The sequence below is a fragment of the Mytilus galloprovincialis genome, chromosome 13 (genome assembly GCF_965363235.1).
Source record: "Mytilus galloprovincialis chromosome 13, xbMytGall1.hap1.1, whole genome shotgun sequence".
Lineage (NCBI taxonomy): Eukaryota > Metazoa > Mollusca > Bivalvia > Mytilida > Mytilidae > Mytilus > Mytilus galloprovincialis.
Window position 1 is genome coordinate 36,714,706 of NC_134850.1, and position 15,586 is coordinate 36,730,291.

Sequence of the window (15,586 nt, forward strand, 5' to 3'; positions counted from 1 at the left end):
CAAGCATTACATTATTGCTGTTTACAGTTTATCTACATCTATAATAATATTCAAGATAAAAACCAAAAACAGCAAAATTTCCTTAAAATTACCAATTCAGGGGCGGCAACCCAACAACGGGTTGTCCCATTCATCTGAAAATTTCAGGGCAGATAGATCTTGACCTAATAAACAATTTAAACCTGCTTTGGTTTTTGAGTTATAGGCTAAAAACTGCATTTTACCCCTATGTTCTATATTAAGCCATGGCGGCCATCTTGGTTGGTTAGCCGGGTCACCTGACACAATTTTTAAAACTAGATACCCTAATAATGATTTTGGCCATGTTTGATTAAATTTGGCCCAGTGGTTTCAGAGGAGAAGATTTTTGTAAAAGATAACTAAGATATACGGAAAATGGTTAAAAATTGACTATAAAGGGCAATAACTCCTAAAGCGGTCAACTGACCATTTCGGTCATGTTGACTTATTTGTAGATCCCTCTTTGCTGAACATTTTTGCTTATTACAGTTTATCTCTATCTATAACAATATTCATGATAATAACCAAAAACAGCAAAATTTCCTTAAAATAACCAATTCAGAGGCAGCAACCTAACAATCGGTTGTCTGATTCATCTGAAAATTTCAGGGCAGATAGATCTTGACCTGATAAACCATTAAATCCCGTATCAGATTTGCTCTAAATGCTTTGGTTTAAGAGTTATAAGCCAAAAACTGAATTTACCCCTATGTTTTATTTTTAGCCATGATGGCCATCTTGGTTGGTTGGCCGGGTCACCGGACACAATGTTTAAACTAAATACCCCAATGATGATTGTTGCCAAGTTTGGGTCAATTTGGCCCAGTAGTTTTAGAGGAGAAGATTTTTATAAAAGATAACTAAGATTTACGGAAAATGGTTAAAAATTGACTATAAAGGGCCATAACTCCTAAAGGGATCAACTGACCATTTCGGTCATGTTGACTTATTTGTTAATCTTACTTTGTTGAACATTTTTGCTGTTTACAGTTTATCTCTATCTATAATTATATTCATGATAATAACCAAAAACAACAAACCTTAAAATTACCAATTCAGGGGCAGCAACCTAACAACGGGTTGTCCGATTCATTTGAAAATTTCAGGGCAGATAGATCTTGACCTGATAAACAATTTTACCCCGTCAGATTTGCTTTAAATGCTTTTGTTTTTGAGTTATAAGCTAAAAACTGCATTTTACCCGTATGTTTTATTTTTAGTAATGGCGGCCATGTTTTTTTTTATGAAATGGGAATTAAAACACAAACTTTATTCTAGATACACTAGGAATCAATCAGATGAAGTTTGGTTTGAATTGGTTCAGTAGTTTTAGAGGAGAAGATCTTTGAAATAGTTTACGACGACGACGACGACGGACGGACGACGACGACGACAACGGACGACGACGACGGACGGACGACGACGGACGCCAAGTGATGGCAAAAGCTCACATTTCCTTTTGGAAAGGTGAGCTAAAAAACTATATTTTATATATATGTAGTTCTGTACAAACTTCATATTCTAATCCAATGAAATTGCTTCCTTTTTGTTTCGTATGTAATGATGGTTTTGGTGACAAAAAAGTATTTCAGTGAATCTAGTTTTTGTATAGGTCAACTATATTTCTATATTTTGATTGTCACTTGGTTTTTATTTACTCAAATTCTGTGTTGAACCAATTATTTTATTCTTTTTCATGTCGTGTGAATGGTATATATTTTAGGTCATGACTGGCTAGGTACATTTGGTTATTATTTAACATGAAGGTTGGTCAGCTAAATCAGCTGTTTAAAGGTCATGTCAATACTTTTGTTATTACATATAATGCAAGTTATCTATTTCTCTTACAATTTTCTACCGAAATCCCTGAATCCTAGAAAAAGTGTTCACACATTGAAGTTGTGCACCTGCAATTGTTTGACAACTTTTATGCATTATACGTACTTTGGGAACTAGCTCAGTTTTAAGCAAAATTTACAGCAATTAGCTGGCGATTTGATTTTTTTTTTATTTATCTTTCAATGGTTCATTATTTAAAGTTAAGTTTTTTTTATGATAATGTATGTGTCTATAAATATGTCTATTCTTATGAACATATCCGACTGTTTATTAATAAATTGTACAGAATGTACCTTTGTTTGAAATAAAGAAATGCTAGACATGCGTCAAGTTTTACCCTGTCGAGTACTATAGACAAATTTTCACATAATATTTCATAGCATGTTAGAAAATAACCACCAGTGATCAAATTGTTTTCCCCCTGTGTACATGCTTTAGTAACGATTGACATTTTGAAATGAATAGTAGAATTAATTTCTTATAACCGTAAAATTCAAGGGCAGTTGTTTTCGACCCTTTTTCGTATGCAATCGTCACGTACTATGGTTTGGTGGTAATTTGTACCACCTTTACATAATTTGTACCACCTTTACATAGAATAAAGACTGGATTTTCTGAAGTCAAAATTGTCAAAAAAAGAAAGAAGTTAATACACAAAGTTGAGTCTAGTTATCTCAAAATTGTTTAAAATGACAGAAATAAATGCTGAGATAGCACAAATTATGTTGTGTATCTTTATCAGTTGAAACACATCTTGGAGTATGAGATAACAAGAATTTTAAGGTTAAATAGTTGAAAGGAAACTGCGCATGCATTTGTTTTTAGTAAACATGGTTGTTGATTATTTCGACAAAGTACATTTGGGTGTAAAGATTTTTTGCAGTAATACACTACGACATATTATTGATACATGTAGTTTTAGTATGCATGCTGTGTGTATTGCACATGTAAAATAAACTATAATAAGTCAAAGCCAATCATAATCACTTTCAGTATTTTAATTATATTGCATTGTAATTAACTTTAAGTAAAAAACGCTGCAGTCATGACATGTAAATATTTCAAGAGTTGTTTATTCTACAGAATAATTAAGTGAAAAATCGTATATATAAGTATCATATGAAAAAACGTATATGTTACACAGAGCGTTTTAAAAGTGATTGTATTTTCACCACCTGGGCTATTTGTTATTCATATCAATAGTTTCTCAAATAATAATAAGGATACCGGACATGATTGCCAATGACACAATTATCCATAAAGACCCAAGGACAAAATGAACTAAATCCTTTACACCATGTTTATATAGTTTGTTACTTAATAATTGAGAAATGATCTTTGTGTAAAAAATGTACTCCTAATTAAATGGTAACTAACTTCGTACTTCATTTAGCCCTTTTAACTTATTTTGATTCGAGCATCCCTGATGAGACCTTTGTAGACGAAACGGGCGTCTGGTGTACAAACTGAGCACAGGTGTGACACTTAGTTATACTTCCAAAAGTTTTAAAAGTAAAATAAAATTAATTCGTACAAGTACTATTTATTCGTCTGAACTATCTACTTTTTAATAGGACATCAAAAGATGTCACGAAGCTTGATTAAGCTTACCAAAAGGGTCAGGTTAGATAACGCTGTCACTTTACGTCCATCATCATTATCAACTTGTTAAATAAAGGCAACAGTAGTATACCGCTGTTCAAAAGTCATAAATCGATTGAGAAAAAACAAATCGGGGTTACAAACTAAAACATTGCAAAAATGAAGGAAACTAAAACTCTTCCCCTCCAAAACAATAAAGCCCAATGTTTTGGTTTTTGATAGTAATGATGTTTTGCATGTCTTCTTAAAACCATCCTCGATTGATTTTGATAGGATGTACATTTTTCCAGCACAAATAAAAGCAAAATATGTGAATAAAACTATAGTTTTGGCTATCACTAAAACTAATGGCATAACAATACAACTTAATATTTGACTGTTGTTGTGCGAAATAAAGGTATATTTAAAAAATTACTATGTATTGCTAAAGGTTCATTACTATTAGAAGCCTCCATAGCAGATTGGTTTAAGTGGTTGAACTACGGTTTCACCAAGCAATACGAAGGTTGTGGTTTCAAATCCCGCCATGAAATGGGGGATGGGGGGGGCAGGGATGGCCCGACTCCAATCTTAATTGACTAGGTTTGGCAGTTTTCCTGCCGAAGGTCGTAATTCACGCCGGTAAAACCAACCTTCTCTACAAATAGAAACTGTTCACGAAGAAATAGCCAATAGATTTGAAAGTAGCATTTAACACCAATACATCCATCAATCAATAATTTATTATGAAATATTCTTGTACTGCATGTTCACAATTTTAATCTGAAGAGAATGTTAAAATCCGGTAATGTTCACTACATACAACTTAGCTTCCCTAGTAGTACTTCCAGTAGACTTTCTACATCCTATGCAGAGTTGTCCTGCAGTAGTGAAAGCAAGAGCGTATGGATGGAATATTCCTATGTTATGAGTGTTGTAGTATGTCACTAGGTCACCTCGGTTGTTTAAAATGTATAAATATGAATCATTTTGTGTTGTTATAACCACATTGTCTTTAGGAGTTGCCACTATATCCCTCGGCTTGAATGGTTGATCCTCATTGAGATATGGATGCCCGGTATATTCATTTATTATACCACCGTCTTGTTCTAAGACTACTACTTTTCCACTACCACGAGCTGGATCACAATCTACAACATGGATGTTTCCATTGCTGGTACTGGTTATAGACTTTGGGAATGCAAATATAAGTTGATTATGTTTGTCATGTTGATACACGGTTTCCTGTTTTCCCTGCTTATTCATCACAAACACAGCACTTCTTTCTAACTTTTCATTTAAACCTCCTACAACTACTTTCTTTCCACTGGTAATGTGAATGCTAATAGGAAAGAAAGGGGCAATATTATAAACAGTGTCGCTAAGTTTACCAGTTGTATGATCCAGCTGTTTTGGACTTGGTTCATTTGTCACTAAAAAGACACCATTTGATGAAAGTACTGCTATACCATAGACCCTTATCTGATATTGTGATATTGTGTTAAGTTTGGTACCATCAAGTTCTACTCTAAGCAATTTACTCTCCTTAGAACATATCAAGTATGAATTGTCAATGCATGGTCTGATAAAGGCTATTGTTGGAAATTCTGACTTGTATTCGTTGCTGATAACTAGAGATATATTCGGTTCCATTGAAACATTTTCATCATCTTTGAATGATCCAATGTTTGATTGGCTGACATTCACTGGAATAAATTTTGGTGAAGAAATGTAACTTGATTGCATTTGTTGTATTGGTATGTCAAGGGATCTCACCATCTTCGTAACATCTCTAAAGAATTAAGAACCATCGGTGATTTGAATGAAATCTTGGACTTCAATGGCTTTGTCCTCTGTCTGTCTATTGAATAAGGAGACAGAATTAAGATCAGTGGTTAGTGATAAAAGAGCATTTGCATGCCTCTGATCCAGTATGTTACCGAGGTCATTGAAATGTTTTTCTACTTGTTCTTTAATGGCTTTTTTATGCTCACTAATATCGTTTCGGACTTTTGAATGCTTCAGGTTTTCCTCATTTACAAGTTTCTGAAGCTGTTCTTTTTGGATAGCTGATTTGGCATAATTTCTTTTAATTTCATCATGTCCTTCTCTCATCCTCTTTATTTTCGCATTGTACTCTTCACTTATCTCAGTTAAGTCATGTTTCTTATGATCTTTTGAAAAACAGGTTGGACAGACGAGACAGTCACATGTCTTACAAAAAAGACAGCAAGATTGTGATGAGTGTTGTATACACTTAATATTGCTGAAATCAGTTTCCTCTCTGTACAGTCCTACATCCTTAATGTCAATTGTTTTATGTTCTTGTGCATTTTTGAATTTAGAATGTACTTGTTCCTTACAGCGAATACACATGAGAATATTACAGTCTATGCATTTCCATTTAATAGGTCTATCCGTTTCACATAAATTACAATTAACAGGTACTTGTCCTTTTCTGACTGATTGAGAGAACGCCATAATTGTTATGTGTAGCACATGTAATCTTATGTTAGTGTTTGTCAAGCTGATATGGTAAATGTATGTTACGTGTGTAGATCAATTTGTGTAATCAGAAATCACCAGTGTATATATCTTACTACAATTGTTATCTGTTTTGAAAGGTAAACAGTTTCACGTAGTATTATGTTTGGCAACAGTTTAATTCAAATTATATAAATTGACTATCTCAGTTTTATTAAAGATATAATCAATAGTCAAATAATTGTTATCTTATTGCAATGGCAGACCGAGCAAAACGCGATAATGTCAGTTAAAAAAAAATTGCAGATTTTTAACTATGAAAATTTAAAAAAAATCCTATCAGGTATCCTTACTAATTGCGTTAAATACCAGTAGAATCATTACGACAAGGTTAGAATGGAGAGGAGTTCGAAAGGATCAACTCGCAATTCCTCGTCCTGAATTACTTTAGAAACCAATATTATGAAGTTAAATTTTGTTAACTCAATCAAAATCAAAATCATAAATGCTTTTACAAATTTCCTCACGATAAACAATGGTACTTAAAATGTATTCATTCTATAAAACACGACAAAATTTAATCAATTTATTTTTGTCGGGTTAAACATGTTAAATGCGCAAACCCATCTTATATATGAAACAATGGTGAAACAGACTAAGTACAAAGAAAAAAACTAAAACAATCAGTTGAAAAGGGCTAAACTCATCCGATCGATACAAAGCAGAAAATAAATCCAACAAAAACACAGACCGGACGCGTAAGAGTATATATAAATTCCTTAAAACAAAAACAAAAAACACAAAGTACCGATCTTAGACTAAATATTGTTACTGCACAAAACGATTATTATTTAAAAATCAGCTACACGGTTCCTGTTCCAAATGTTTGTATTCTTTATTGAAAATAGGATAAAAGTTCATTTTGTTCTTTTAATTACTTTATGTAATTAAAGTGTTAAAAGTAGAACATTTACCTTTGAATAGACTTATTAAGAAGGGATATAATTACGATACTGTTGTCAAGTCATTAAAGATTGCATATTGTGGCGTTAATATTGAGTCACTGATAAGGTCTTTGCATCGGAACTAAACACATTTATTCTAAAAACAGTTGTTGGCATGACACGGGTTATGTTCTTCTCATATATGTTATGATGGTATGATACTAAACCCCTAACGGGAAGGATTGTGCCTGATGTTCATATGATGAAATCATAATCTTTCAGTCAGTTTAGTTGAAGTCTGGAGCTGGCATGTCAGTTAACTGCTAGTAGTCTGTTGTTATTTATGTATTATTGTCATTTTGTTTATTTTCTTTGGTTACATCTTCTGACATCAGACTCGGATTTCTCTTGAACTGAATTTTAATGTGCGTATTGTTATGCGTTTACTTTACTACATTGGTTAGAGGTATAGGGGGAGGGTTGAGATCTCACAAACATGTTTAACCCCGCCGCATTTTTTCGCATGTCCCAAGTCAGGAGCCTCTGGCCTTTGTTAGTCTTGTATTATTTTAATTTTAGTTTCTTGTGTACAATTTGGAAATTAGTATGGTGTTCATTATCACTGGACTAGTATATATTTGTTTAGGGGCCAGCTGAAGGACGCCTCCGGGTGCGGGTATTTCTCGCTACATTGAAGACCTGTTGGTGACCCTCTGCTGTTGTTTTTTATTTGGGCGGGTTGTTGTCTCTTTGACACATTCCCCATTTCCATTCTCAATTTTACCGTTGATTTTTTTATCACATTAGTGTACTTCCTAAATGTACAGTATTATTGAGGAAATGTTCACAGATTTTGAAGTAAAATTCAGGCAAAGTAGGCATCAGGTGGATTTTTTAAAGTTTTTTTTCAGTTAAAAAGCTCTACAACTGTTTATTGATTAATCATCCTCGACTTTGAAAATTCGGCTTTGAGCGTTATTGATGAAGATAAATCGGACGCATGAATTAATAACGGCGGGGACATAAAAACAAACAAATTATTATATATTATATCCGGGGGATAACAACTGTATCTTGAATACCATTTGTCATATTAGCACGAAACCCAATGTAAGTTATGCAAAATCAAAACATATACCGGTACTCCATGTTCAAGAGCGTGTATGAAACCCGATAGAACAGCGGAATAGATGTTTTTTGATATACAAACGCACACGGATTGGTCCTTACAGTTATTATCATACCAATAACATTTTATTTATCAAATGAAAATGACATTTGTAAGTGTTTCACAAATTAAGCGCGTCAATTGATTTAACTCCCAATGGGAACTCTCCAGCCTTAACATTTGAATGTCGAAGATGTATTAAAATGTAGAAACCTAAGCAGCTATATGACTTAAAACGGCTTAAATAATGAAACGTTATATAAGTTTACCTCTTCCTAAGGTAGTTGAAGCCTAATTTTGTTATTGTTTTTTTTTTACATTTTAATATTTTGTATTACCTAGTTTGATTTACGTGAAGTATGCATATTCCCTGCCTATACAATGGGTTCCAAACGAAAGAAATTCCCGTTCCCTTCTTATATCAAAACTTTCAAAATATTGTTTTGTAATTAATCGTCAGATTGATATCATATATCAGATCTAATATCTGTCCGGTTTAAAACGATGATAGCGCTAGTTAGATATCCTTGTTTTATGTCATGTAACAATCTTGACTGAATATGAAGTAATTAACGTTGTGCGTATATATTTATTAGAAGATTTCATTTTACATTTTGATATAACAGTTTATTGGCACTAATGGTAGAAATCATATGAGTCATATGTCACGAGGAGCGGAGTGATGTTTGTGAACTTTTGTAACCAGATGATGAACTTGTCCATGAACTAATTGAACTTGTTGATAGACCTAAAGTCCTTCTGGATGGCCCTGCAATATATATGAAACTAATTATTTGACATTTATCAAAATAAAACGACAATTTGTTCACTCGCATGTCTGTTTGTACGTTTTTGGTCTTGTGACTTTGCAATTTGATTCTCACAAAAGTAACAACTCATGTGTCAATGATAACAAAAGAGATAAAAGCTGGTATTTCAGCTCAAAATCAATTACTCAAATGAATTATAAACTCACTGTTTCATTTTCTGTGTAATGTTTGTTTGAGAATATTCTTCATTTCATCTGCTTTGTTTTACTTTATTTAAATTTGCGATTACTGTCTGTTATCCTGTAGCTTTACAATGTGAAGGCTCTATATACCTAACTTTATGATAATTGAATGTGAAAGCGTATCATAATAAAACTGTGCACATAATCAACGTATTTGAACCTTATACAATTTCATAAAGAAGCATTCGATTCTTTTTGTACAATTCTATGAAAGATACCCGTGATATAACTATGTGTTGTGACTTTGTTGCGGGAAGCATGTGCTATGATGTATACAGGATTTTGTTTTGAAATAAAACGGACAATCAAAAATACATTATCTTTTGAAACGTACATGGTATTTAATTATTTAAATTACTCCGTTCAAAAGTCTTTCAAAATGTGTCGTTTATATAATAAACGTTTATATGCGTGTTGGACTAGTTTGTCAATCCGATAACTATGGAAAGGACAATCACATATCTAGCGTGAAGACAATTCATGTTTTTCTCTATTTCCGTTGTGTTTCCGTTGTGTCGTTTGTTTCCTATATTTGAGTGTGAATTCACATTACTATAAGACGTGTCACGGTACTTTTCTATCCCAAATTCATGTATTTGGTTTTGATGTTATATTGGTTATTCACATCGGATTTTGTCTAATGATCAGTCCGTTGCTGTGTGTGTGTTACATTTTAATGTTTTGTCGTTGTTCTCCTCTTATATCTAATGCGTTTCCCTCAGTTTTAGTTTGTTACCCCGATTTTGTTTTTTGTCCATAGATTTACGAGTTTTGAACAGCGGTATACTACTGTTGCCTTTATTTGCCCCCTCCCCCAAAACAAACACAACATGCATAAGAGTCATGCATTTCAATCATTTAAGGTGTATAAATAGTACACACCAAATGGTTTCTTTTAACCTCTTACCTTTCTTATGAGTAGATTTAAATGATGTTTGTTCTTCTTTAGTAACAATAGCACTGCTAGGTCTAAGTCTGGATAAATGCTATAAAAATCAATATAAAAATAAATGCTAATCATCTTGTGAACATGAATTATTTATTGAAATCAATAGCAGCATACATATACAGTTTTAAATATTTAATTTAAAAAACAAACAGGCATTGGAAAAATAAATTCTTTAGAAAAATGTGTCGCATAGCAAAATTCAAATTTTAAACTTTCAAGTAATGTTATTAGTAAATTGTTCTAAAAAAATTAATACTTATTCTTGTAAATTGAGTTGGATGCAAAATCGTCGGCAGAGGTTCATTTCGTTTAAACCGCTTTTTCAAAATATGACCAATGCCTTTACAACTTTGTACTATTACAAATAGAACCATTAATTTCTATAATTACATTCATTTGATGTAAATTTGAATTTACAAGTTATATCAAGATATTTTGTGGTTTTTTTTACTATGCATTGTAAAGGATCACGTGTAGTAATGAAAAACTCTAATATGATTTTAGAATGTATCCCACTTCGTTTCTAAAACAACCAATTAAAAGTTCGGATTCAAATGTTACGCATATGAAATGTAATTATAAGTCAATAAATGACAATAAGCTACTTACTCCTTTTTTATTACCGATAAAAAAAATTTAAAAACTTCCTAGTTTACCGCCACAATCAAGTTTTATGTAGAGTAAATTGTATAGTTTAACAATCTTTAACTTTTCAAAATGCATATTCTGAAATTAATCACGTTAATATAGTTGTTACCCATTCGTTTGGTTTGTTTGAGCTTTTGATTTTGCCATTTAATTACGGACTTTCCGTTTTTTCCGCGGAGTTTCTTCTTTTTTGGGGTGTTATTTTACTATTAAGATGGCAAATTCGATCCCCCAACGTTTAAATGCTTTAAAATGCAAATTAATTCAACTGTGAAATTAAAGCGTATAAACAAACAGAGGTTTGAAGCTCTACTTGAATCATGACATTAAAACGATGCCATATCAAAGTTATATCCATCCACTCAGAATATCGTTATATGTCGTCTTTGTTTTTTAGAGTCCTTACATGAATCTCTAAGCATTCTAGGTAGCTAACACGGCAGCCGATTTTGACACAGATTTAAATAGACTTGTTCAATTTTCCAAGTACTGATAGATACTGATGCGAATTTTAAATGACTTATTGTAACAACAAACCTTTTCAAGAAATTCTTCATCTTCATCTTTCCTTTCCTGACTTATGACATCACTATCGTCCTGAGTTCTAGATTGGCAGACCTTTCGCTTTGTTTTTGTTATAAACATTGTTCCCCTAATAGCAACAGCAGTCTGGAAGAGTAACAATTTACATTTTTTTTATTTTGATGACTTTTTGCAATATCCTCTAATGCTATATGATTTTGGTAAACAAAATAATAAACATGAATGTGATGTATCTGAAGCACTTGTTTGTATACTACCCTTCACTCTGAACGTTAAAAAGCAAACACTTAAAGGCAAGGAATGTATAAATACTAAATCAATGTGATATATGAACAAAAGGAACCTCTACCGAGCCAGGAATGATAGTTGTTATCCAGGCGTTTTATGTGTTTGTGCTTTTGATTTTGCAATTGCTTAGGGACTTTCCGTTTAGAATTTTATATGTAGTTCGGTATTTTTTTTTATATTTTTATGTTTTACTGGCATATAGCGTTTACATTTGATATAGCATTTTCTTAATGTTTTTGAATGACAATTGTATATTGATATTTCACACAAACTTTCGGTTCATATAAAATACATTTTGATCAGGAATACACAAAAATATTTATTGCTGTATCTAACCCTTAACTACATGTATACATATCGACAAACATTCAGTAAAACAAACAGTCTTGTCATTATTGGTAATATAGATGCAATTCTTCACCTCTGCGTCTTTCTCTTCTTTTGATCTTGTTCCCATATCAGATAACTTATCCAGCATGAATCGTTTCTTCCTGGAATTATTGTTATGATCTATGACTTCACCATCCTTTGAAGGTTTTGTGGGTTTTTCGAACATGATTACCCTCCGTTTATGGAGATCTTCCATCTTTTTACGTAGCATTTTCACACGCATATTATTTGCTGCCGCCATAAATTTTGCATTTTTGTTCTCTGCATGTAATACTGTGTTCCATCTAATTAAAAAATAATAATCAACCGTTAAGACATATATTATATCAAGTTTTTACATATGCTGTAAAATATTAAAGGTTATAAGTGTATATTGTATACTAGTATCTATATTGTATAAAGATGTCGGCTAATAAACGAATAATAAAATTAACGGTACCAGTTTTCTTGCACCAGATGCGCATTTCGACAATTTATGTCTCTTCAGTGATGCTCGTGGCCAAAATATTTGAAATTCAAAGCTTATATAAAAGATGAAGAGCTATAATCCAAAAGGTCCAAACAGTATAGCCAAATCCGTGAAAGGAATCAGAGCTTTGCATGAGGGAGATACATTCCTTAATTTATAATAATTTCTATCATTTTGTAACAGCAAATTTTAATAACATATAACGTCTTTTCAACACCACATTACATATTTAATTGTTAAGGTTGAATTATGTTGAATTAACCAGCTTTGGTTTTATACGTAGGGTAGGCAAAACATATATCTATCGTTAACGCTGGCATAGCGAAAACAACAAGGAGTGAAGAAATGGTTAACAAGTCATACAGTATTCAATCGGCTTTTAATATAGCTTTGTTCTCATGTGACAAAATGAGGGCAATTTTTCTTCTAGGGATACGAGTATGAAAATATACAACTAGTGACCAAACATAACCAATCAATACATATATATTGCATAATTATATCCCTACTGTGCATTGGTCAATCTTATTTCACGAATTTAGATTTTATGTATCCTAACATTTGGAAAATATGATAAACGCCTATCGATATATTGTGCATACTTTAATCACCAATAAGGACGAACTGTTAATTAACTATCTATTTCTTTTATATTGCGCCAAATTTATAATACATTGATTGATTTATGTTTTTGATACCATCTAATAGGACAAAGACGATGTCATTTAGAAAAGTTTCGAATTTGCTCATAAAAGTGTGTATTTTTCTTGTTCCGGCTCAATTGAGAGAACTCTAACATTACATTCTTATGAGAATTTCATTCAATCATCTGCAGATAACAGACATCCTAATTACTGCAAAATACAATTAAATAAAAACACTTTATAACTGTAATGCGTCAAAAACGCCTTCGAAGAATTAAACGCTTTTATGACGTCATTTATCAGATAGAATACAAGCCTGTATCCCTGATCTATAACATTTTCAAGAACTTTCAGAAATGTCATTCTGCAGGGTAGTTTAGAAATGATTTATGTTCGTTATCTTAATACACGTACCAGTTAGGAGGGGAGCCAACTAATTAGATTTTAATTTTCCAAATGCTTAGTGCAGTGATCAAACTTTTTCACCCGTACGCTCATCATGTGTTGGAAGTGACGATGCCTACATATTAGTCACGTGATGATTGAAGTCACATGACATATTCAAATAACTACCGTATCCAGAATTGGCCTTTTATGTAAGCAGTAGCAATATTTCTAGTTCAATATTTTCCAAATATACAGAGACATCTTAATAGTGGTGATGCCTTTAATCACCATTATAAATAGAATGCGACAATGCGCATCAATAATTGAAGCATCATTTATTGGGACCATAAAAAGAATAAAATTATATGCTTTTTGTGTGTGAATTTTTTAATCACAATATACAATGTCTGTCCTTTACTTTAAACCAGTCCATTTGAAAATATTAAGCAAACATTGAAATAGGAATTCATATAACAAAGCAGAAATGTTTCGGAAGGAAAACCGTGTTATATATTTTAAAATGAATTGGTAAATCAGGAATTTCGAAAATTCCCTGAAATGAAAAGTGATTTTATAAACACTCCGAGATGCTTAGTGATTTTGTAAAATCCTGAACAGTTGCAGTGATTTTGTAAAATGCAGTGCACTTTGAATAACGTAGGTAGTATGTTAAAATGGAATGTAAACGCAAAACAGGGAATTCACATCATGCAAAAGTAACTTTCGTTATATACTTACTCTTCCAAAGTACTGTAGAGAAACCAAACGTTAATAACATATAATTAAAACAGCATTTTATAAATTGCATGTGTCCGAAACTTTTATCTAGATTAACGTTCATCAAGAACGATACCAGCCGTATATTTGAAAGCAAAGAATGAATAAAAAGCGAAACAGTGAAGAGTCACGTGTGTATGACCAAAAATATGACATACAAAAAATAGACACATCCATCTTAGGCCAACGTTGTCTAAAAAAGTCGTGTAAGTACCGAAGTATTGACTACTGAGTTGATGATACCCTCGGCCAATACGCTTAAAGTTATTTATGTTATACTTATATATTTTAGTTTTCAATGACTTTAAATTTAAAGTCGTTCGAAATACGTAATTTGTTGGACTAATTTTGAAATGGTACTTTTTTCTATAACTATTGAACCATTTTTAAAGAACTACATAGCGAATGATTTTAACAAAAGAACTGATAATTATCTCTGCAGAATTAACATTAATGAATATATTAAAATTCCATATGATATTTCTAAAAATCGAAATTTGAATCAACTTCGTTTCTCTAGTATTATTGCAGTATAATAACAATAAAAATTGTATCCATTTTTATGCACATTAGGCAAGTATTTTATGGATCTTGTCTTTTCAATTCTGATATATCAAAAAATAGGTGTGTAATCTCTAGCCAAAACAAATAGAAATCGAAATTAGATAAAGCTATACAGCCAAACACCAAAGACACTTTCGTCTAAGACTACCATAAACGCATGGAGGACTATGATCGTTGACTTTCAATTTTGTGACCCTACATAGTAAAGGTAAGTACATAAGAATTTCACATTTGTATGTCATTTTTTTTCTCAAATGCAATACATTCGTAAAATATATTTTCCTTAATCAATTTAAGTAATCAAAACGTTTTGGTCTCTTTAAGTTAGAAAAAGTGTATTTAGATAAAATAATTACATTGCTTTTCATGTTTTTCAAATATAAAATTCCTATTAAAAATTACAAATTTTGAAATATCCTTACTCTTCCTCCTCAATAGAAGAACGTTTCTTTTGTCTTGTTGCTTTTTTATCTGCCATGGCCATCGCCTTTCGCACAATATCATCCGACTCCATGGTGGCCAAAACTCCATTTTCCTGTTTAAAGATGATAAAAGGATATAAGGGTGACTCAATCTTTTTTATTTTGTTCTTTATTATAAATTAAATCAGACATTGGATATAATTCAACTACACAATTTACCAACATTCTTTAAGAGGTCAACATATGGTCTACAATAAGGGACATGTGTATACTCTTCAATTGCACTAGTTTAAAATATCTTAAACGTATGTGCAAAGCTTTCATGTCAGCAATCAGTCTCATTCAAACATATTATTTGCGAACATTTTTAAGCAATACGTAAGAAATTCCTCTGAAATTCCTATATGATAAAAAAAAAATCATCATGAATACCAGGAACGAAATTTTGTATTTGCA

At 32.0% G+C, this 15,586-nt stretch overlaps 2 protein-coding genes across 8 annotated transcripts in view; both read right to left on the reverse strand.

Annotated features, from left to right (window-relative positions):
- Positions 1-4,166: 4,166 nt before the first annotated feature.
- LOC143056228 (uncharacterized) lies at positions 4,167-6,016 on the reverse strand. Its single transcript, XM_076229310.1, has one exon. It carries the CDS (start codon positions 5,218-5,220, stop codon positions 4,237-4,239), a length of 984 nt encoding a protein of 327 aa, XP_076085425.1. The 5' UTR covers positions 5,221-6,016; the 3' UTR covers positions 4,167-4,236.
- Positions 6,017-8,606: 2,590 nt separating this feature from the next.
- LOC143056771 (uncharacterized) overlaps positions 8,607-15,586 on the reverse strand; it is a 52,999-nt gene continuing 46,019 nt past the window's right edge. For all 7 annotated transcript variants that reach the window (XM_076229924.1, XM_076229923.1, XM_076229922.1 and 4 more), the window contains 5 exons: positions 15,131-15,243; positions 11,899-12,151; positions 11,184-11,315; positions 9,957-10,035; positions 8,607-8,806 (listed from right to left, as the gene is read on the reverse strand). In XM_076229924.1, the coding sequence (XP_076086039.1) occupies positions 8,703-8,806; positions 9,957-10,035; positions 11,184-11,315; positions 11,899-12,151; positions 15,131-15,243 (681 nt within the window). In that variant the 3' untranslated portion in view covers positions 8,607-8,702. The remainder of the gene's footprint in view (positions 8,807-9,956; positions 10,036-11,183; positions 11,316-11,898; positions 12,152-15,130; positions 15,244-15,586) is intronic.